Here is a 21710-nt window from a genome sequence, read left to right on the forward strand (position 1 = left end):
GCCAGGACCCCCCAGGGAAGCCCCTGCAGCCCAGCCCCCTCGGAGGAAGGCAGAGGGAAACCACAAGGCTGCCTGCAAACAGGAAGCACCATTTAATAGTTCCTGGTTTCGGGGGGAGGAGCGTGTGGGAAACGGGCCCCCCAAACCTCCCCCCCCCGCTGAGGTCAGGCCCAGCTCCATTCCTCGGGTGCGATGGGCCGTGGCGCTCCAGCCGTTAGCTCTACGCCCATTGGCTGAGCCGTTTCCTCGGGGGCGTGGCCGGGGAGGGGGCGTCAGGGGGAGGCCGTTACCTGCAGGGGTCGAGGGTGCGCAGGCTCTGCCCCCGGCCGATGCTCCTCCGCTCCTTGGAGTGCAGGTGCTTGGGCAGCTGGACGCCGACCGAGCAGCTGACCCGCAGCAGGAGGGAGACGAAGAGCTCCGCGTAGAGGCCCCCCACGGCCGGTCCAGACTCCGGGACAGACATGATCTCATGCAGCGCACACGTGGCCTGGCGGGATAGGGGGGAACGCATCCATTTCTGTCCCGCCCCCGTCCCCCCGTGCAGAAGGCACCTCCCTCCCTCCCTCCTCACATACGTCATGGGGGCTTCAGGGAGCTTCCCCTCCCCCCTCCCCTTCCTGCAGGACTGGGGGTCAAGCAGAGCCCCTCCCCCAGCACCCCCACAAGGTGTGCAGCTCCCCCCTGCCCTCCACTGACATACAGCCCCCCGCCAGCAAGGCAAGTGAAGTGCAGGCAGCCAAGGGTCCCAGGGGGTCTTCAGCACTGGGCCAGGGCCCCCCAAAGAGGTCCAGAGACCCCCCTGCCCACCCAGCGCAGGGCAGGGAAGCAGGCCGAGAGGCGGGGCCACAAGGGCAAGGGGCCTCCCAGGGCAGGTGAGGGCGCCAGGCTCCCAGAGGGCTCGGCCAGGCATCAGCCGGGAGGGGAGCCCCACTCATTCCCCCCAGCAGCCCTCCTCCCACGCAGGTCAGCGCCAGAGGGGCCCCAGGCAGCCCCCCCGCCCATCACAGGCCCAGCCGACTGGGAGGCGAAAGGGAGCGGAGGGGCCCCCGGGGGACACCCACCGAGAGGGGAAGAAGGTGGCCACGCGCTCGAGCGGCTCCCTCGAAGGAAGGACTTGTTCTCCTTGTACGGGACGTCCCGGTTCACCTTGTCCAGCAGCAGCTCCAGGACCTGCGGGGTCAGGGTGGGCTCCGAGGCCAGCGCCCTCCACATGGTGCAGCTGCAGCTGCAGGGAGGCAGAGAAGCCCCTTCACCCCCAGCCCGGACCCCTGCCCGTAAAACCTTCCAGAGGAGGGCAGCTGCCCTGGGCAGACCCCCCAGGAGCCCCCGCCCGAGGGAAAGGGGAGGCTGCCGGCCCTGCTCTCAAGCCCCTCGGGGCCCTCTGCCCAGTCGGGGAACCCCGAGGGCCTTCCGGGTGGGGGGAGGGGGCCTTCCTTGAGAGGGGCCACACAAGGGACCCTGGCCGGCCTGGGGCCACTCGGGAGCAGCAGAAGGGCCTCCCCAGGAAGGCCTGGGGGGTGTAGGGAAAGGGGTCCCTCCGAAAAGCCCCCCGGGAGGCTCCCAGCCCCCTTACCTGTCCAGGGGGAGGCTGTGGCCGAGGAGGCTGGACACCACCGCGGCCTTGTGCTGGCTGGCCAGGATGCAGACCGTCTGCTGGGTGGCCTTGCGGACCGACTCCTCCGGCACCTCCTGCAGCTTCAGGTGGATCACCTCCAGGAGCTTCGGCACCTGCCAGGGAAGGCGGGGGCTGGGCTGAGAGGGAGAAGCCCCTCCGAGTCCCATCGTGCCCCCGGTCTCTACTCCCCTTCCTGCCCCACAGACCCTCCCTGAGCCTCTTCGGCTGAACCGGAAAGACGGACCGGCGGCCAACAGAGGAGGGCTGGGCGGGGACCCCCCGAGGCCTCCACTAACCCCCCCAAAGGGAAGCCCTGAACCTCTGTCTGCTTCTCCACAGCCTCCCGGGTCTCCGCTGAGCAGGAGCCCGAAAGGGCCCCAGGGAGCGTGGCCCCTCCAGTGGGCCCCTTCCGAGGCTGGGGCCCTTCCCCCTCCCCGGGGGCTTCCAGGCCTTCAGAAAAGCCGCTGTGTATCCAAGGGGGGGAAGGGGGGGCAGTGGCCCTGGGCACCCCCTGGACTTGCCATGCTGCCGCCCCCCAGAGCGAGATGTGCCCCCCCCCGCAGGGCCCCCCCACCTTCTCCAGCAGGACCCCCCCTCGCTCCTTCAGGATGGAGTTGATCATGACGGCGGCCGCTCGGGCGCAGTTCCGGTCGGGGTCCGCCAAGCCCTCCAGCATGGAGAGCAGCAGGCTGAGCAGCTGGTCCGGGGGCAAGTGCTTGGCCATGACCTGCGGGGGGCAGCAGAGGGGAAGGAGGCCGTTCGAGACCTTCCTCGCCACCAGGGGGTGCCAAAGCCACGGAGGTCCGGCTGCCCCTGGAGGGTGAGAATCCCACTTGGCCCTCGGCCTCCCTTGAGGGCCGAGAGCCCCCTGGGCAGCCCAGGGCAGGGCAAGGAGCGGGGAGACCCCTCCCCTCCCTTTGCCTGGCCAGCAGCCCCCCTGCCCCCCCCATCCCCCCACCCAGGCCGTCCCCCCACCCCACCCTGGCAATGTTGCAGCACGTCTGGAAGAGGACGGTCACATCGGGGTCCTTCAGGCCTGGCTTCAGGGCTTTCAGCTGCTCCACGGATTCATCCTGGTGATCCTGGGAAAAGCCTGGAAGGAAAGAGATCCGGTGGGTCACGCGGCCCCCTGGCTGTCGGTCTGGGCAGCTTCCCTGGAGCACACTGGGAACAACGCCCCCTTGCGGCTGCTGAGCCCTGGAAGGCAGCAAAGGAAACACTGCCCCCTGCTGTCCAGAGAGGGGCCCGGCCCTGCAGGGAAGAACCCCACGGGAGGAAGGGACGGGGTGGGTGGGGGGCGTGGAGCAGCCCCCCCATCCCCCAAAGCCTCGGCAGGGTTACCTTCATAGCAGAGCTGCACGTAGAGGAGGGAATGGACGCAGTCCACCGCGTGTTGCCGGACGCTGGGCAGGGAGTCCGTGCAGCGGGGGGAGAAGAGAGCCATCAGCACCCCCAGGTTGTAGAAGGGGACCACCTTCTGCGCAAGGAAAGGGGCCGGAGCCCCCAGGCCACTCGGTCAAGTGGTCACCAGGGAGGGGCACAGCAAGGCAGGGCGAGGCAGCCACCGGCCCACTCCCCCCCAGGCCGTGGGGGGTCTCAAGGCCGTGTGTTACGAACCCCCGCCCCCTCGTCAGCCCTGGCTTAAGCCTCAAGGGGGGGCCATGCTGGGACTGGCGGAGGGAGGCTCAGGTCCTGGGGGGGGAGGGGAGGGGGGGCAACCCCCCCCAGGAGAGACTCACGCTGACGTTCAGCTTCTCCCGGTAGAAGAGCAGGAGGGCGGCGCTCACTTCCACGGCCCGCTGGCGCTCGTGCTCCTTGGTGGACCTGATCCAGGGGCCCAGGTGCTGCGGAGAGAGCAGGCGGCTGCAGCCCCCGAGGCCCCACTGGCTGGCCGGAGCCCCCTCCCCACGGGAAGGGTGGCCGCCCCGGAGGGCCTCCTACCTCAAACATGGTCTGGAGGCCGTGTGGAGTCATGTGCCGGTGCAAGAGGCTCTTCAGCAGGTCCTTGAGGGCCGCCAGGGTGGCACACCAGAGGGGCTGGCAGGGGGCAAGCGCAGCCTTTCAGTCTCGGAGGTGGGGGGGAGGAAAGGCACAACGGGCCCTGGGGCAGTGGGGGGAGGGGAGAATGGGCCCCAGAGGGAAGGGGGCCACAGACGATTCCCTGCCCCCCGCCAGGCTCTGGGCTGGTACCTCTCTCGGCCCGGCCTCCCCCTCGGCCCCCTCTCCTTCCTTGGGCACATCGGGGGGCGGAAGGGGGAAGACGCTCTGGAGGCAGCCCTCCACCAGCTCCACCTTCTCGGCCTCACTCAGGGGGGCTCCAGGACGCTGCCCGGCAAGTTAAGGCTGCAATAGGAGACGCGGGGGGTGGGTGGGAGAAGCCCCCTCCCCAGGCCCAGACCTAACCACAGCTGCAGGCAGAGCTTGGCCCTGGGGAGCCTCCCCCCCCCCGCATAGACTGAGCGGGCAAAGCCGTTCCTGTGAGCCCCTCCCCCCTGCCCCCCTCCGAGAAAGGATACACCAGGTACATGCAGGCAGTCATGGCTCTCTGGCGGATGGCCGTCCGGAGGGCGTCGGGGGGCTCAGCCTTGATGAACTCCTGCGGAGGAGGAGGAGGAGGAGGAGGAGGAGGAGGAGGAGGAGGAGGAGGAGGGGAGGAGGGGGGAGCCGAGGAGGCCCCTGCCTTGGGCCCAGAGCTTGGCATCCCAGCAATGCCAGGGAGGGGAGGGGCTGCTGCGGGAGCCTCACCAGCATCTGGGCGACCACCTCGGCCTTGCGGGAGAAGACGAAGTCCCCCGACTGGGTGCTGTGGCAGACGGCCTGGCTGATCAGGCAGATGCTGCGGATGAGGCAGAGCTTCAGGGTGGCATCCCTGAGGACGGAGGAGGAGGAGGAGGAGGAGGAGCCTTGAGGGGCCGGAAGAGGCACCAAGCAGGGGACTCGCCCCCCACCTCTCCTCCCATGCGCCAACACCGAAGTCGGCTGAGGGTCCCGCTGGCCCTTCTTCTTCACCTGGGCCGGGACTCGAACCCACGTCTGTCACTCAAGCAGCAACACAGGAAGAGGCCCCCCAAAGAGCGGGAACCCCAAAAGCGGCTCTCCCAGGAGGCGGCCCCGTCCACAGAGATCCCTGGGGCCCTGAAGCCCGGGGGGCAAAGAGCCCTCCCCACAGAGTTAGTGCAGACACGGGGAGGAAGGTGTTAGTAAGAACGGAGCCCCGCCTGAGAAACGCTCCTGGTGGGCAGCCCTCCAGCTGCCCTCCAGCTCTCGGGGGTTGGTAAGCGCCTGGCAAGAAGGAACTGCCCCCCCCGGCACTGTCAGGCCAGGGAAGCTGCCGGAGCCCCAGAGGAGCCCCAGAGGAGCCCAGAGGGGTGGACTGGAAGACCTCCACGGTCCCTTCCAACTCTCCTGCTCCAGCCTTCTGCCAGCAGAAGAGCCCTTGCCAAGCTGAGGGACCCCCCCTTCCTTCTCAGGCAGAGCAGGGCTCTCCTGGCGCTCCCTTGGGGTTCCAAGCGCAGCCCCCTCCCCTGGCAGGGGTGCCCCCTTTGGCCTCAAGCCCGCCTCCTCTCTGCCTGGGGGTGTTTACCCTCCGCAGGGAGGCAGCCCCGAGGCCTGGCTGGCTGGTGCCGCCTGACCCCCCCCGGCTCAGAGGGCTCTGCTGGGAGGGGGCCTCGGGGCCCTTCCCCCCCAGAGCAGCAGGAGAGGCCGAGAGAGAGAGGGACAGAGAGAGAGAAGGGGGGGCGAGCTGTACCTTCGTCTCTACTTTATGCCCAGAACCTGACAGGAGGAAGGAGAGGGGCATTAATGGCCGGGTGGGGTGGGGGTGGGGAGTGGGGCCCGGCCGCTGCCAAACCCCCCTCCCTCCCTCCCTCCCTCCTGGCAGGACCGCCCGGCCTCACCTTGGTGTTGAAGTAGAAAAAGACGTTGCGGAGGATGTCGGCCTCCAGGCGGGCCAGGACCAGCTCCCGGGGCCCCTGCTTGGCCGCGTAGCCGTAGCACAGGATGAGGGCGCCCTTCACCTTCTCCACCTCGTGGTCGCTGCGGTCCTGGGGTGGGAGGGGGGGCAGGGGAGGTCAGAGGCAAAGACACCCCCACACACACAGGGGTCCCCAGGGCAGGAGGGCGCCCACCTTGAAGATGCTGAAGAGGCCGGCCGACTTCTTGAAGACGTCGGACTTGACGAAGTCCTCCAGCTGGGCCAGGACCTCGTCCAGGTGAGCGGCCGCACAGAAGCCCAGGCAGGCGGCCAGGCCCTGAGCGGGAGACAGGAGGGCCGGGTAAGACCGTGCAGGAGCCCAGCCTGGCTTGGCCTCGCTGCTGGGTCGGCCACAGTCCGGCCTCCTCCAGGCTCCCCAGTCTGGGGGACTCCCACACCCAGAATGCTCCCCCAGTCGTGCTTGGGGTCCAGAGGCCTTAAAACTGCCGAGGTTGGAGCCCCTTCCAGACCAGCTGCCCATTGCCCCCCGCCTCCCCCAACCCAGGCGGGGCTCTGGCTCCTCTCTCTGCCCCTCTGGCCGATGACCAGCAGGCGGATGACCTGGAAGCCAGGTGCCCCCCATCTCCCCCGAGCTTCTGATCTGGGGCCCACCTCCCGTTCCGCCTCCTCCTGGTATCGCGCCGTCTCCAGCAGCTCCTGAAGCTGTTTCCGCACCAAGTCCTTGTTGGCACAAGCGGCCAGGCTCACCCCGATGGCCTTGTAGAGGAAGTTCTGCGGGGGAGGAGGAGGAGGAGGAGGAGGAAGGCACCTCAGGAGGGACCCCGGCAGAGGCCGGAACGCGAGGGGCTCCTGGGCCAGGGACCCGGCACGAGGAGCTGCCTCCCGAAGGGGGAGCCCAGCCAAGAGGCCCCCTTCCTGCCCACCCAGAATCCGCGAGAGAGGACCAGCGGGCAGGAGGGGCCACCGCTGCCTCCCGGGGACCCCCACCCGCCCGCTGACCTTCTCCGGAGAGAGGCCGTTGTAGCCACTCAGCTGCCTGCACATTTCCGAGACCAGCTGGGCAGTCCAGGGCGCGTCCACAATGGCGTCCAGGGTCTTCTGGAGGAACTGCGGGGAGAGGCGGGCACTTCAGGGTGGCCTCCGCCCGAGGGGCCCCGCTGGACCAGGGAGGGAGGCAGGGCAGTTGGACACTCCCGCCCCCATGCAGTGGCCAGAGGCATCGGCCCGAAGGGGGGCTCTCCCGCCTGCAGGAGGCCCCCAGCAGCAGCAGCAGCAGCTTCCTTGGTGGCCCCCCCGCCTGCCCCTCCGCCTCATGTGGCCATGTGGTCAGCCGGAGGCCCCATCCCCCGATGCCCGAGACTCAGCTCGTCTCACCCAGGTCACTAAGTGGAGCGGGAGAGCAGCTCCTTCCTGCTCCAAAATAAGCCCCAGGAGGCAGAAATGCCCCCAAGCCGCCCCCCCCCCCCCCCCCCCAAGGACTCAGGGACCCTCAATCACCCTTCCTGGGGCTTTTATCTCCTTGATGAGGCTGAAGGTATTTGATAACAGAATTGGAACCGGAAGGGACCCTGCAGGTCATCCAATCCAACCCCTGTTTGTGAAACCTTTAAGCATCTCATATGCTATTTTATTTTCCAACTTCCTTATTTCTTACAAAGGCGGCACGGAAGTCGCCACCTGCAAACCTATTTGATCAGCTGCAGGGAAGCCCTTGGAGGAGATGCTCAGTCAGAGGGGCCAGAGGGGGTGCCGTGCCCTCCCTTGGCTCCCCATGCCCGGCCTCCCCCTCCAGCTCTCCCTCGGGGGGGAGGCTCACCTGGAGCAGCTGGTCCTGCCAGTCCTTCAGAGACAGGGAGGCCTCCGTGGTGGCTGGAAAGGCAAAGCAGTGCTGGGAGACCCCCCAGCCCCCCTGAGCTGAGCCCAGCCCCCCCACTCCACACCTAAAGGAAGGAGGCCCACCGCTGACCGGGGGGAGGAGGCGACACCCAGAAGGGCCTTAAGCAGCCCAACCACCAACCGAGGCCATTTCGGTCCATCCTGTTTCCGGGGGTCCCCAAAGGGGGAGGGCGGCCCCTTCCGGCAGCAGTGAGAAGAAAACGGGGAGGGACCCTGGCGGGACTTGGGGGCCATGGGGGGCCTCCTCCGGCCTTACCTTCCAGGTGCTGCAGCAGAGCAGGGAGGCTGCTGGTCCAGAGGGGCTCGGCGGCCGGGTGGATGCTCAGGCGCAGGACTAGCAGCAGGCGCAGGGCCCCCGCCCCACGGGGCCCCCAGGAAGGGCTGGGAGGCCACGATCTGGGGGAGCAGAGGGGGCGCTGCGTCTTGAGGGTCTGGCCCAGAGACGGGGGTCCCAAGCCCTGGACTGGGGAATGTCCAGAGGAGGGAATCCCCCTCCCCAGGAGCAGGGCAGAGACCGGCCCGAGGTCAGCCGTGGAAAGTTTCTTCCACTGCCCTCCCAGTCAGAAGCCCCTCCCATCCCCCCACCCTCTTGGCCCCCCAGGCAGAGGGCTGCTACCCCCCGCCCACTCCCCCCACTCACCAGCAGCCGAGACATCAGAGCCTGTGGGGACGGGAGGTTTCCTGCAAGCAAGGCACAACCCCCCAGGTCAGGGGTTGGGGGCTCTCCCCCAGGTAGCCCCCAGGAAAAGATTGCCCTGAAGCCTATCAAGGACCCCCCCCAACACTCTGGGGGACACAGGGACCCCCTGGCTGGGCCTGGCCGGGCAAGCGACTTTGGGCTGCCCCAGGCAAGGTGGGGGTGGCAAGGAGCCATGGGAAGCCCCTCCCCTCCAGCTCTGCATCTCAGAAGGGGGAGAACCGGGAAGGTGGGGGGCAGGGTGCCCCCAGGAAAGGCCAGGCCAGCTCCACCCGAGACCCACTGAAGCCGGCCCTCTGTCCCGTCCCGCCCGCCCCCCCGAGGAGCCGGTCTGGCTGCTTGACTCTTCCTCCCCCAGTGCTCCCCTGAGCCCCCAGAGAGGCCAATACGAACCCCTGGGTCGTAGAGGAGCTGCTGCTGGGAGTCTCCCTGCTCCTGCTTCTGGGCAGCCAAGGCCAGGAGGCTCTTGCAGAGGGGGCAGGGCGGGGGTCAAGGCCACGGGGTCACAAAGCCCAGCAGGGACGGCCAGAGGACCTGCAAAGGGGGGACACAGCAAAGACCTGCAGAGGGGTCTTCCCCCCCCCGGGAACGGACCCCTCCTCTCCCGTGGCAGGAGCAGGAAGCAGCCCCCCCCTCCCCCGAGAAGCCCCTCTGGCGGCTCCACTACAAGTCCCATCAGCCCCGCCCACCTCCCTCCCTCGGGGGGGCCTCACATCCACCATCCGGTCCACGGTGCTGCTGAGCAGGAAGAGGGTATTGGCACTGATGCTCCTGACCTGGCTGTCCGTCACCTCCTCCGGGTCCAGGGGGGGGCTGTGGGGGGGGCCTGGGGGGGCGGGAAAGAGAGGGGGGGGCTGCTGGAAGGCTCTGCTTGGGGCAGCCACTTGGAGGGGCCAGTCGGCGGCCGCTCAGGCTGATCCGCAGGGCATGAGGAGCAGGGGAAGGTCTGGACCTCGGCCTCCCTCTCAGGGCCTTTGACCGCTGGTCAAGCGGCCACTCCGGGCCCTCACCGGCTCGGCAGGAAGGGCGCACTGGCGGACCAGGAACTCGATCAGGGCTTCTCCGCCCGGCTGCTCCAGGTAGCCGTGGTGGGCCATGGCGCTGACCATCTGCACCAAGGCCCATTTCACCTGCAGGGAAGCAAGGGGGGTTGCCCATCACCCAGGACCACCTGGGAGGGGCTCCAGGCCCACTGGGGAGGGGGTCAGCTGCCAGGAGGAGGAGGAGGAGGGAGCGCAAGCAAGCCTGGCACAGAGTTCGGCTCCTGCTGGGCTTCTCCTGCTGGCGCCACATTCCGGCTGACCTCAAGGGGCCCTTCCAGAAGGGAAAGGCCTCCTGGAGCACGTGAGGCGGTCAGCAACCTTCTCAGGGGCTGGGCAGGCAGCAGCCCAACAGGGAGGGAAGCAACCGGACTGCCGGGCCTGGCAAGGAAGCCGGCTGGGGGGTGGGGGGGGCAGAGCCAGCCAGGTGTTCTCAAGGAACAGCTGGCAAAGGTGAACCCCCCCCTCCCTCCCTCCAGCTGCACCAGAACAGAACGGCCGTCCAACTGGGGAGGCGCAAACGCCCCTCGGAAGGGCTCCCAGCCAGCCACAGGGAGGAAGTGAGGCTGCGAGGGGGCTCTGCGTTATCGCTCGCGTCATCATCCTCATCCTCATCCTCCTCATCCTCCTCATCCTCATCGTGGCTGACCTTATTGCTGTGGTCCTGCAGGGGGAGCTTCATGGAGGACAGGAGAAACGGCCTCTTCATCTCCATCTGAGCGGCTGAGCAGAAGCGGAGCAGAGGCTCAAGGCCAGGCCGCCTCCTGCCCCCCCCCACAGGCCCCCCAAGGGCCCATCATGGGTCCCCAAGAACAGAGGCACCTTTGCCCCTCCCTCCTGCCCCCCCCCCAGTGCCCCACCAGCAAAGCCCCCCGGTGCCAGAGGAGGCCAGATCCTCTGCCAGGCACAGGAGGGCAGGAGGCCCGTCACCCACTGGCAACCAAGGGACGAGGGGAGGGGCTTGCAGGTTTGAGACCCCCAGAAGCGCCCCTCCCTCATCCTGCCTTTCCCCTCCCCTCCCCCTTGAAGGCAGAGGCACCCCCCGCCCTGCGCAGTGCCCTGCTCTGCTGCCCTCCCCACGTACGGGCGCTGTTGATGATCTGGCGCAGGACCGTCAGGGTGCCCAGCCGCGTCTTCTCGTTGCTGGACTCCAGCTTTGGGAGCAGAAATCCGAGCAAGCGGTCAGGGAACGAAGCGGCTGCAAGAGACCGAAGGTCAGCGGGGCTGCCAGGCTGAGGACCCCCGTCCGTCCGTCCCGTCTCCCCAAGCTCCACTCACCTAAGACGGTGAAGCAGCGGAGAACCTCGTTGTGGTTCTTCAGGGAGGTGGACTGGTACGAATCCAGGGGGGCGCAGAGCTGCTGGGGGGGGGGAGAAGAGCTCTGGCGAAGGGCGGCTCCCAGAGAGAAGCTCCTGCCTGTCGTCCTGCTGGGACCCACCCCCCGCTGCCCCCCCAAGGCGCCCCTAGGCACGGGGGCAGGAGCCTGTCCCGCCACGCTGGGTGCCCCCTCAGCCACGTGGCTGGAGGCTCCTCTGGCCAGACCCCTCCCCCTTACCTGGAGGTGGAGGGTCCCAAGGAGGACGTCCAGCTGCGTGTCCAGAGTCCGGCTCCCGATATTGACCGAGGCTTCCAGGATCTGGCACAGGCTCTGTCCAAGGGGGGAGGAGGGTTACCATCCCCCCACTTGAAGGAGCAGCTGACCAGGCCCTTCCACGCCCACCTGAGCCCACCTCATCAGCTGCCCTGGGGGAGGGGGGAGATTCACAACAGAGTTGGAAGGGGCTTTAGAGGTCATCTAGTCCAACCCCCTGCTCAAGCAGGAGAGTCTATTCCAGAGACGAGCCTCTGCCTAGGATCGAACTCACAGCCTCCGGATTGCGAGGCGAGAGCTCCCCCTCGAGGCCACTGGAGCTGCCTGTCTCCCCCCCCCTCGAGTCAGCGGTTTCCTCTTCCTGGATTCTGAGCCTGCAGAAACTGGCAGGTTTCGGGTCCTGATTCCTCTTGCAGAACCTGCTTCACTCCGGAAGCCTCGGGTGGAGCCTCCGGGCCTCGGCAGCCACAAGGGAGCCTAGCCAGGTCCGTCGGCAAGTGGGACAGGGCTCAAGGGAGCCACTTGGCCCAGATCTACGACCGTTCTGGCCACGGTCGTCAAGCGAATCACTGCACTTGTTCAGTTCGTGACACTGCCTTCCCCAAGGTCAGAACCGGCCGTCTGAAGCCCAAGCCGGCTGCCAAGTGCCCGGATTTGGGGGGGGGGGGGCAGGACCACAGGGGTGGGGAAAATGGTCCGGTCTTTCAGGGCTGCTGCAAGGCTGTGAACAGGGGCTAAAGGAACTGCCGTAAGTCGAGGACTGCCTGGAGAGGGTCCCAGGGAGAGAACCCCTGCCAATGCCGTAAAGGTGCTGGAGGACACGGCTGTCCTCTTTGGGCCCATGGAGGGCGCCTCCCCCCCACCCCACGTGAAGGGGGGGACCCACAGGCAGCCACCCCCCTTCCACTCGGGGTCCTGAAAACCGGCCTTTGCCCGCTCTGCACCGCAGCCCCCAAACTCCGGCCAGGCGGTCAATACTGCGAGGGCCGTGGGGCACATGAAGGGCCAAGGGAGATGCGCCCTTCAAGGGCCGAGGACTCCCCCTCTCCCCCTCAGGCCCCCCCTCGGTCCAAGCCAGCCCCGCCCGGGGGTCGCCCTGCCCGCCAGCCCACCTTGGAGAGGTAGTAGGCCTCTGCCGGCTTCCGGTAGAGGGCCAGGATGCCCGGGATCAGGCGGGGCAGCTGCTCCTCCAGCTTCTCACTGGGCATCAGGTGGCTCATGGGCCCCAGGGCCTCCACCACGGCCAGCCTCACCTGTGGAGGCAGGAGGGACGGTCACCCCGGCGGCTCCTCTCCGGGATGCGCCCCCATCTGTAGCCCTCCGGCCCAAGCCCACCCCTCCGCCAGCCGGCCCTCCACCTCCTCCCGCTCCTCCCCCCTCCCCTTGGCACCTTGGCCTCCCTGCTCGGCAGCCAGCAGTTGAAGAGGACCTCATAGGCACTGAAGACTTCACTGGAGAAGGTGTCTCGCCTCACCGTCGGGTCCGGCGCCTTGTCCAGGTTGGCCAGGTACTCCAGGATGCTCTCACTGAAGTACTGCAGCGCTGCGCAAGGGACGATACGCCGGGCTCCTAGGGCTGGAAGGGGCCCTGGAGGTCTCCTAGTCCACCCCCCCGACACCCTGCCATCCCAGTCCAAGGGCCATGCGACCTCTTCTTAAGCACCCCCAGCTCCCACCTGGGGCCTCTTGCCCTGCCCTGGGGGGCCTTTGGGGGAGAGGCCAACCCCCTCGTCTCTGGGGCAGCCCTCCGAGGATCAGCAGGCGGCTCTCGTGGTCCCCAAGCTTCTGTCCGGGGGGCTCCCGGGGCCTCGTTCCCTCAACCGTCCATCCCTCACAGTTGGGGTCCTTTCCTGCCCTCCTCCCAGAGTCCAGAGGGGAGGGGGAGGGGCAAGGAAGGAGGACACTCCCCCAGGAAGAGAAGAGGGGGGGTTCTCTGCAGGCGCCCCTCAGCAGAAGAGCCCAAAGGGCAGCGGCCAGAATCAGCCCCCATGACCCAGAAGCCCTGGGATGTTCCGGCCTCCCCCGATGATTTGGGGTGCGGCTGTTGGGCTAAAAGCCCTTTCCACGCCCCTCCAGAGCCCAGGAGGTCCCAAATGGGAGTCCGTCCCCCGCCCAAAAAAGCGGTTCTGTCCAGTGGGCAGCCAGTTTTACTAGTCTGGGACCGAGCCAAGCGAAAGAGGCAGAGAATGGGGAGGGAGAGCACGGAAGATTGAACAGGTGAAATGGGCTCCCTCGACTGTTTGGCGCATAAGCGCGAAGGAAGGCAGGACCCAAATCCTGACCAACGGGGAGACCTGGCCACCATCCGCTGCTCTGCGCCGCTGCTGGGCCCAGGCAGCCCCGCCAAGAGGGCCGAAGCCCCACGTCCAGCAAGGAGACCTGGCTGCCTTTCTCGCTTCTTCTTTTTGTAATGTTAGTTTTATTAAACATTTTCCCTCATTTTATAACGCCATTTTCATTCTTTGCAACTTTTTGGTACGGGTATACTTATGCTTTACGTACATTTTAATCACACACACACACACACACACACACACCCTCCTTTATACATATTGTTCCTCTGTAATATCTTTATATCTGCTACTTCACCAACGATGCCGTGCGTTCCAAATCAAATATCTTCAGTTTCTCCTCTATCTTTTATTTCCATGGTCAGCCTGTCCATCTCGGCAAACTCTAATACTTCCTTTATTGCACTTTCCCCAGACGGTATAACACCATTTTTCCAGTTTTGCGCACAGACAGTCCTAGCCGCCGTTATTAAACGCCTCTCTTACTTACCGTAGCAGAAGACGGACTTCATGTTGTCCTGCCTGGCCATGGGGAGCATGGGCAGCATCGTCCCCAGGATGGAGTTGAGGAAGGGGACCATCCCGAACACTTGGAGGGGGGGAAGACGGAGAGGGTTCAAACCAAAACACCCCCCCAGCAGGTGCTGCCCCCCCCCCGAGGAACTGGGGCCCCCCATGACCAGAAGCGCAGAGGAGCCCCGAAGCATCGCCCACACCTTCGCTGCTTCCTCTAATCCAGGTGACGTGTTCATTGCTTGGCCAGGTATATGATATGCCACATGCTGGGCAAGTCAGCCCCCCATAGCTTCCCCCGCCCCCGTGGCCTTCAGACGTTCTACAGACGGAGCATCATTTGAACCGACAGCTTGAAGGGGTACAAAGAAGGGCATCTAAGGCTCCCTCCTTCGCGGGAGCTTTATGGAGCTGAACCTCTAAGGCATCTCCCATCGTGTGACTCTTCTCCAAAGTGCGCTTTGTTTTGTTTTTTGGTTAAATTCATTTCCAATCGTTTCTACATCCCTCCCTCCTCAAACCTCCAGGGAGCTCCCGGCAGGCATTTTAAGAGGCTCAGATCCCTCTAAATCACTGAAAATGCAAAAAAACCCCGAGGACTGGGCCTCAAACTGCCCCCCCCGCCCCCCGTCCCTTCATGGGCAGAGCCTGGAGGAGGAGCTGCGCCACGAGGCCCAAGGAGCTTGGGACCCTCTGCCGAGGGACCCCGGGATGAGCTGGCCATGCGGGGGGCAGAGGGCTGGGCTGCCTCTTCGCTTCCCTTCTTTAGCGCTGAGCCCACCAGAGGCCCACAGGCCCCCCTCCCCGGCCGCAGGGTCCTCCCCCCCCGAGGGCAAAGGGGGCACACCCACCGTTGGTGACCGAGAGGTTGGCGAAGGTCAGCACCACGAAGCAGTGGGGCAAGACCCCTGGCTGGAACTTGGTCAGCATCTCCTCCATGACCTGGTTGATGAAGCGCCTCCCCACGGCGACCAGGACGGTGCTGGCGGCTTGCTGCCACTCTGGGAAAGCCTCCTAGGCCCAAGACCAGCAGCGCTCGGCCCGAAGCTCCCCCTCACGTCCCCCGTCCTCCCCCAGCGGAGCGGCAACCCAGGCCAGGAGGCCCAAAAGAGGCCCAGGACCCCTGACAGGCCCTGCCCCTCCCCCTCCGGGCCTCCAGGTCCTTCAGCTACCTGCCCCCCACCCCAGGCAGCCCCCAGGCTGACCTTAGACTTGGTCATCTCGCTGGAGGCCAAGAAGATGACGACCTTGGCCGTGCTCTTGTCCAGCTGAGCCAGGCTGCTCTTCACCACGGCCTCCATGGCCCTCAGGAGGATGACCCGGTGGGGGTGGGCCAGCTGGGAAGAAGGGAAGGGGGGGCGGGCAGAGGTGAGGCAGCCCCAACCTGCGCCTGGCACCGGCTCCCTGGAGCTACATTGCCCGCCAGCCCGGAGGAGCCTTCCGCCCCTCCCGGCCGAAGGTCCCAGCAGCACCAGCCGCCCGCTGGGGGCCCCACCTTCTCGTGCTGCCGCAGGTGCTCCTCGCAAGCGTTCAAGACCTCCTCGGGCTCCGCCTGGCCCAAAGCACAGAGGGCGCTGAAGATCTGCTCCTGGACGAGGGGATCCTTGTCGCCCGTGGCCTCCATCAGGGTCGTGGCCAGCCCTGGAAGAGGGACAGAGCGGCTTCAGCCTCCCGCCCAGCGCCCTCTGGCCCGGCTGCCACCGGCTGCCCCCTCCTGGGCCAAGCGTGGCGAGGAAGTCCAGGGGTCGGTTTGGCCCTCCACGGCTCTGGACCAAGAGGAAAGGGCCTCCGTTTCTGGGCCACCCACACCAACCGCTGGCCCAAGGGAGATGCTCCAAGGGCTACTCAGAGAACCAGAACGTCCAAAAGACGTGGAGACTCTGGAAAGAGGGCAGGGCAGCTAGGATCCCGAGGGCCTGGAGGCTGAAACCGAGGAAGAACGAGGACCTGGCGATGTCCAGTCTACGGAAAAGAAGAAGGACTAGCGGGGCCATGACAGCAGCCTCCCAGCATCTCAGGGGCCGCCCCCAAAAGAGGCAGTCCAGCTATTCTGCAGAGCCCCTGAAGAGGCGGGGCAAGAAGCTACGGGTGGAAACTCATCCAGGAGAGAAGCAACCTGGCACTCAGGAGGAATTTCCTGACAAAGTGAGCACCATTAACCGGTGGAAGAAGGGCTTCCCTCCAGAAGGCGTGGAGGCTCCAACACTGGAAGGTTTTAGGAGGAGACTGGAAATTGTATGGGGTCTCCTACTTGAACAGGGGGCTGGACTAGAAGACCTCCAAGGTCCCTTCCGATTCTGTTACTCTATGTTCCATGGTACAGGAAGCCAGTTTAAGCTGTTCACTGAAAAAGGGGGTCTGGACAACCCCCTTTTCAAATCCAAATGCCAAGGGCACCCCAGCCCAGGAGGAGGAGGAGGAGGAGGAGGAGGAGGAGGAGGAGGAGGAGGAGGCTGTTGCCATCTGCAGACCCTCGGGGCCCTCGGGGCAGTCAAGGGCGTCCAGCTGGGGCTCTTCACCAGCCCCTCCAGCCTCAGCCAGAGCAGCCCCTCCGCCGCTCTGTCTCTGCCCAAGAGGCAGACGGAGAAGCAGCCAAAACCAACAGTGAGACTGAAGAAGCAAATGGGCAGCTGGCCTCCTGGAGTTGGGGTGCTCCATCACCGGAGGTTTTCACCGGAGATTGGACCCCCGTTTGCCTGGGGTGGCCTGAGGGCTCCTGCTTTGGGAGCAGGTTGGACTGGAAACCCCCCCAGGATCCCTTCCAACCCAACGGGTCTAAAGTGCGGGATCTGCTCCCCTCCAGAACATCTCAAGCAAAACACCCGGCAGCCCAAGAAGTCAGAAAGAGGAGTCCTCTCCCGCCTACAGGGGAAGGGCTGCTCAAGCCATTGTGGGGGACAGGCAGGCAGGCGACTGGCAGATGATCAGGAACCCCGACTTGCGGTCAGGAGACACAATGAAACCTCCCCAATTCCGTAAAACGTGGACAGACTCAATCGTAGTTTCAACTGGGGAGCTATGAGCATCCCAGACCAAGTTAATTGAAAAGCAATAGGGGATTTCTGGAAGTTTGGCCCTTGAGATGCCGGCTCTGGCGCAGTTCCTGCCTCCTCTGAGACTCTGGCCATTTGCCACGGCCAACTCGCTGCAGGACAAGAAGAGCTGCGCTAACATCAAAGAAATCGTGGAATAGAATCGCTGAAGGATGCAAAAAGAGGGAGAGAAATGAAATGTGCATGGCAAAAATTAAAGTATTTTTACTTATTTTAAATAAATAGAATTGGTAAATGGTCCTCTGGCGAGTTGCTTCCTCCTGCCTGCCTGCCTGCCTCCCCTCTGGGAAGGGTGTCCTGCATTGGTCAGATCCCCTTTCCAAGAATTACGGGCCCTGCTATCTAAGGAGGATTCAGAGAAGGCAAAAGAAGCCCAGGAAAGGCAACCAGGCTGACCAGGAAGTGGAGAGGAAGCCCAGGAAAGGAACCAGGGAGGTTTAGTCTGGAGAAGGAAATGTGGTAAGAGCCTGCATGTGACTGAAATTTGAGTGTCGGGTCTCCAACCTTGGCTGGCTGAGGAATTTGGGGAGTTGAGGTCCACAAGTCCTAAAGTTGCCCCAACGGGGGAGAGCCCTGCTAAAGAAGGGAACCCAAGACCCTTGGAGAGCATCTGTTGCCTGCCTGATGACCAACTGAAGTCTAAACCTGGACGGGAAATTCTCCCTCCTTTTCTGCATGATGGCTTGAACGTGGCTGTCTTGTCTCCCAGGAATCTCTGTCTGTTACTGGATATAGTATTCAGCGCGTGACCAACTCTAAACGAAGAAGGTGGTTCATCTTGATTTTGAGAGTATTGTCCAAATAATCAGGGCTAGAAGTGGGATTTGCTCCCTGTTTATTTAGGGCCTTGTCCTGCCGGTGTCGGTTGTCTCCTTGGTAGCTCCTGCATTAGGGCACCGTTTTCTGCTCGATTGTTTGTTTGGTGTGAATCCCTGCTTATCTGGGTGTTGGGGAAGTCCCAGAGGTGCTTTTCCCAGAAGGCACTGGGACTGTCCTGTATTTTCCCCATTGAAAATGTTTCTCTTCTCATCCAGGAAGCTTCAGGACTGGGACAATCTCCATAGGCACTGCTGGAGAAGGTGTATTCGGGTGGTCTTTCTATGGCCTTCTTTTTTTAAAAAAAAATCCCTTGTTTGAATGGTGTGCAAATGTGATTTATCTCTGTGCGTCTCTTGGTGACGGAGGGCCAAACTTCCAGAAATCCCCTATTGCTTTTCAATTAACTTGGTCTGGGATGCTCATAGCTCCCCAGTTGAAACTACGGCAACCCCGAATCCTCACCCTTCAGGAAACCCCGAGGCCGCAGCTGCCCAGACGGAAGAATCGGCATTCTGCGACCTCGACAGCATCCGAAACAGATTTTGGAAAGAATGAACAGCAAGACCAGGGACACCCACCTCCTGTGGCTCCCCCTAGGCTGCCTGGCAGAGGGGCTCCCTCCGCATCCCTCCCGCCTGCCAATGGCCGGAAGCGCCTCCTCCTCCTCCTCCGCGTGGCACCTGGAGGGAGCCCCCCTCGAGATCCAGACGGGGCTCAAGGGCCCCCCCCCCAAGCTCTGGCTCTCCTCACAGGCCTTTCAGCCACGCCAGCCAGCACTTGGGACTGACCAGAGCTCCTCCTTTTGGAAACCCAGCCTTGCAAATCAGAGACGGTGCTGCTTCCGATGTGTTTCAATTCCCGAAAGCCACCCAGTTCCTCCACTTCTACCCCAGCTGGCCAGGGAGGAGGAGCCACTCCAGGTTAGCTGGCTGCTCCAGGAACTGTTTTCCAAGGGGAAAAAACAGTCCAGTGGCCTGAGAAAAGCTCCTCCGAGACAACTCCCCTACGGCCTGGAAGACTCTTCTCCAGGAGGCTGGACCCGATCCCGTCCCAGAAGGGAAAAGCCTCGGCTAAACGCTTCATACAGGGGGCTGGTTTGTGCCAAAACCGGGCTGGGCGCAACTTCACAGCAAACCTGATCAGTTGCACGCAATACGGAAAGGCCCGTCCCAATATTTTTAGAATAGAGAGAATTTCCTGTAACGGCCAAAGAAAAAGGGAGAACGGGAACCTTGTGTGAAACCACAGGAAGGTGCTCAGTCTGCCTTTTCAGTCCGTAGAGGCAGTCAGAGCTAGGAAAGACGGCCGTCCGTCCAGGGGAGGCCCCCACGGGTCCCGTCATTGACCAAAACATACATTATTCCGTCAGGCTGAGAGCTTAGCTCACGCTCCCGTTTTAGAGAAGCCAAACCTTCCTTTGGCTTATCCACTTATTGCTGTAAGCAAAGGCAGCGCCTGCTTCTACCTGTCATGTATCCAATCCCTCGGAAGCCCACCTTCCTGGCCAGGTGACTCTGGGCAGCCTTTCCCAGCCTCTGCTCTGCTGGGGGCTCCCAGTTTGCCGTCCACTCGGGAACAGCCCAGTAGAGGCCGGAAGGAAAGGTGGGCTCCAGGGAAGGGGCCTTGGTCAGGACCCCCAGTGTCCCAGGGGAAGCTGTGGGCCCTGCTCGACTCCCAAGGACACGGAGGCTTTGCACACTTAGTCACCCTGTGCAATAGTTAAGCACGCCGGAAAGAGAATGAGGACACGGCTGGAGTAACCATGAGGCAATTCCCCTTCCTCTATGCAACAGAGGGCAGTTACAAGCGGTGGGGATCTCTTGAGCAGCTACTCCAGGCAAGCGTGAATTCACCTCCCCCAGCTGCCCTCCTAGTCGGCCAGGTGTGAAGTGCGGTGCCCCAGCTCCATCCCACTTTTTCCGTTAAGATGGCAAGTGGGAAGAGCAGCCAGCCAGTGCGAGAGGCCCCTTCCTGCCCACAGGAGACGGGGGGACCCGCGTCTGAGACCCCGCCGGGCCCTGCCACCCTCCAGGGGAAGAAGGAGAGTCATTAAGAGCCATGCCAGCGACAGAGACTGGAACCCCTGCATACAGGAAAAAGTGAAAAGGCGATTTCTGGAAATGCCTATTTTTAAAAAAGGCTGAATATGAGACAGACGGAATCCCAGTGATGTAACCTTGTATACGGAGGAAGAGTGTCGCTTGTTTGTAACGGATGCAGAGGAGACTGAAAGTCACTTCTCTATTCTTTTTTTCCCCATTTACAGCATTTCTTTAATTGCCTTTTTGCACTTTTCCTATCTAAGTTCTCTTTACCTACTTTTATGTTTACCTTGTGTTTATATCAGGGGTTTCCAAACTTGGTAACTTCAAGAGTTGTGCATTTCAACTCCCAGAATTCCCCAGCAATGCTTACAGTTGCCAAGGTTGGACCCCCCCCCCAGGGTCTATATTAAAGCCCCACAATAAAGGGGGGGGTCACGCAAGGGCAAAGGCCCCAAGCTGCCCCTGGGCCGTTCCAGTCAGGAGGGCAAAGCCCTTGGGGGGCAGGTGGGGGGCAGGAAAGCAGCGGAAAGGAAGGGGGCTTCAACCCCAGCATGCCGGGGGATGGGGGGGAATTCTGGGACCCGAAGTCCATCCATGGCCTAGACTCAAAGCCGGGCTCTCCAACCTTGCCCACTTTAAGCCTGGAGGACTCCCAGAATTCCCCAGCCAGCCAAGCTGGAGCCCCTTTTGCAGGCCAGACGCCCCCGCCCCGCCCCACCCCACTTACTTTTCACGCGGGACTCGGCGGCCATGGTCCCGGCTCCGGCTTGGCAGCTGCCGCTCCGGGTCCTGCTGGGCAAAGCGCGGGCTCCGGCCGAGGCGCTCCGGGGACGCCAAGGGCGGGCCCGGCTAGAAGCCTCAAGGGCGCCCTTCGCCGCCCTCCCAGCGCCCGGTGAGTGTCGCGGGGCCGCCCGGCGCCCGGCTCATCCTCCGCGCCGCGGCTTCTGGGCGGGACGCGGCTTGTCTCCTGGGCAGCCCGGCGCCTCCTGCGGGGGGAGAGAAGCGGCGCTCAGCCGGCGGGCGGGCGGGCGGACCCTCCGGGCCAGGGCAGCGGCGGGGGGGCGCGGGGGGCGGGAGAGGCGCTTCCGGGTATTCAAGGCCACGCCCTCACCTGGGGAGGCCCCGCCCTTCCCCGCCCCGCCCCCCGGCCTCCTAGACTTACCCCCCGCAAGAGCGCGGGCGCCCCGAGGAGGGAGACGGGCGTCCGAACGGCCGAGGGGCGCCCAGTTGCAGAAGCGACGGCTTTGGGGCGCCAGCCCCGTTGACTTGCAGCGGCAGTCCGTCGCTATCGCGCGTGCGCCAACTCGCCCCCGCCCCTCGGAGCTACACTGACTAGTATCTCGTGACGAGGCCCCGCCCCCTGCCCCTCCCCTCCGCGCTCTCGGGGGCGGGCTCAGCCGCTGCGCTGCCGGGTCTGCCGGGATCCCCTCGTGGCCTCCAGTCCCGGCGGGGAAAACTGAGCGAGGGGGAGCCGCCCTTGGCTGCCTGGCGGGACGGGAGCCGGCGCCGGTCGCCCCCTCAGCCCGGCGGTGGCCCCGTCACGCCGCGGCCAGAGCTCCGGGCGGCTCTTGGGGTTTATTCGCCCGAGGAGGAGGAGGCGGGGAGGCGCGGCTCTCCCGGCGGAGGCTCCACTGGCGGCGCTTCCGTTGCGCCAAGCCGAGGCTGAGCATGGGGCTCCCCCGCCCGGCCAGCTGCTCTTCGGCCCCCGGATGAGCGGCCCTCCTGCCCGCCGGGAACCGAAGCGGCCGGGCGGGCGGGCGGGGCTGCGCTGGTCCTCCGAAGGCGGCCGGGCTCTCCGGGCAGTCGGGCCGAGGGGAGGGGCGGCGGGAGGCTTCCAGCCCGAACGCGGCGGCGACCTGCCCGCCAAGGAGCCTCGGCCCGACTGCCCGGAGAGCCCGGCCGCCTGAAGGAAACAGGGCTCCCGGCAGGCGCTCGCCGTCCCCCAGCCCGAGCGGCCCGGGCCCCGCCCGCCTCCCGTCGGCCTGGTCGCTGCGGAGCTGCGGAGGGAAATGCCGAGCGGCCTCTGCGGAAAGGCGGCGGCGGCGGGGAGCCCTCGTTCCCGGCGCCCTTGGACCCTCCGCGCCCCACCCGCCCGGGGCTTCCCGCTTCTCGGCCCGAGGACCAGGAGCTGCCGCCGCTCTGGAGCCCCGGCTGAGGAGGCGCCCGGCGGGGGCTCCAAGCGCTCGCCTCGGTCGCCGCCTTCGGGGCCTGAGCGGG

General features: G+C 64.9%; 1 protein-coding gene across 1 annotated transcript in view; it reads right to left on the reverse strand.

Moving 5' to 3' along the window:
* The window catches only part of MROH1 (maestro heat like repeat family member 1), a 28685-nt gene extending 7881 nt beyond the window's left edge, over window positions 1-20804 (reverse strand). The window contains 36 exon segments of the mRNA XM_087931899.1: window positions 291-487; window positions 1058-1095; window positions 1098-1225; window positions 1574-1728; window positions 2190-2342; window positions 2596-2708; window positions 2957-3092; window positions 3355-3459; window positions 3557-3652; window positions 3806-3924; window positions 3927-3940; window positions 4132-4211; window positions 4361-4482; window positions 5511-5658; window positions 5743-5865; window positions 6201-6320; window positions 6549-6656; window positions 7366-7418; window positions 7702-7811; window positions 7813-7841; window positions 8086-8126; window positions 8532-8676; window positions 8856-8968; window positions 9140-9272; window positions 9832-9905; window positions 10267-10380; window positions 10461-10539; window positions 10738-10830; window positions 11886-12026; window positions 12164-12315; window positions 13554-13652; window positions 14428-14590; window positions 14782-14913; window positions 15072-15217; window positions 20221-20479; window positions 20656-20804. Of these exon segments, the coding sequence (XP_087788025.1) occupies window positions 291-487; window positions 1058-1095; window positions 1098-1225; window positions 1574-1728; window positions 2190-2342; window positions 2596-2708; window positions 2957-3092; window positions 3355-3459; window positions 3557-3652; window positions 3806-3924; window positions 3927-3940; window positions 4132-4211; window positions 4361-4482; window positions 5511-5658; window positions 5743-5865; window positions 6201-6320; window positions 6549-6656; window positions 7366-7418; window positions 7702-7811; window positions 7813-7841; window positions 8086-8126; window positions 8532-8676; window positions 8856-8968; window positions 9140-9272; window positions 9832-9905; window positions 10267-10380; window positions 10461-10539; window positions 10738-10830; window positions 11886-12026; window positions 12164-12315; window positions 13554-13652; window positions 14428-14590; window positions 14782-14913; window positions 15072-15217; window positions 20221-20245 (3797 nt within the window). The 5' untranslated portion in view covers window positions 20246-20479; window positions 20656-20804.
* Between the last annotated feature and the right edge of the window lie 906 nt (window positions 20805-21710).

The sequence above is a fragment of the Pseudonaja textilis genome, chromosome 3, assembly GCF_049901715.1.
Source record: "Pseudonaja textilis isolate UNSWEBS1 chromosome 3, rPseTex1.2, whole genome shotgun sequence".
Classification (NCBI taxonomy): domain Eukaryota; kingdom Metazoa; phylum Chordata; class Lepidosauria; order Squamata; family Elapidae; genus Pseudonaja; species Pseudonaja textilis.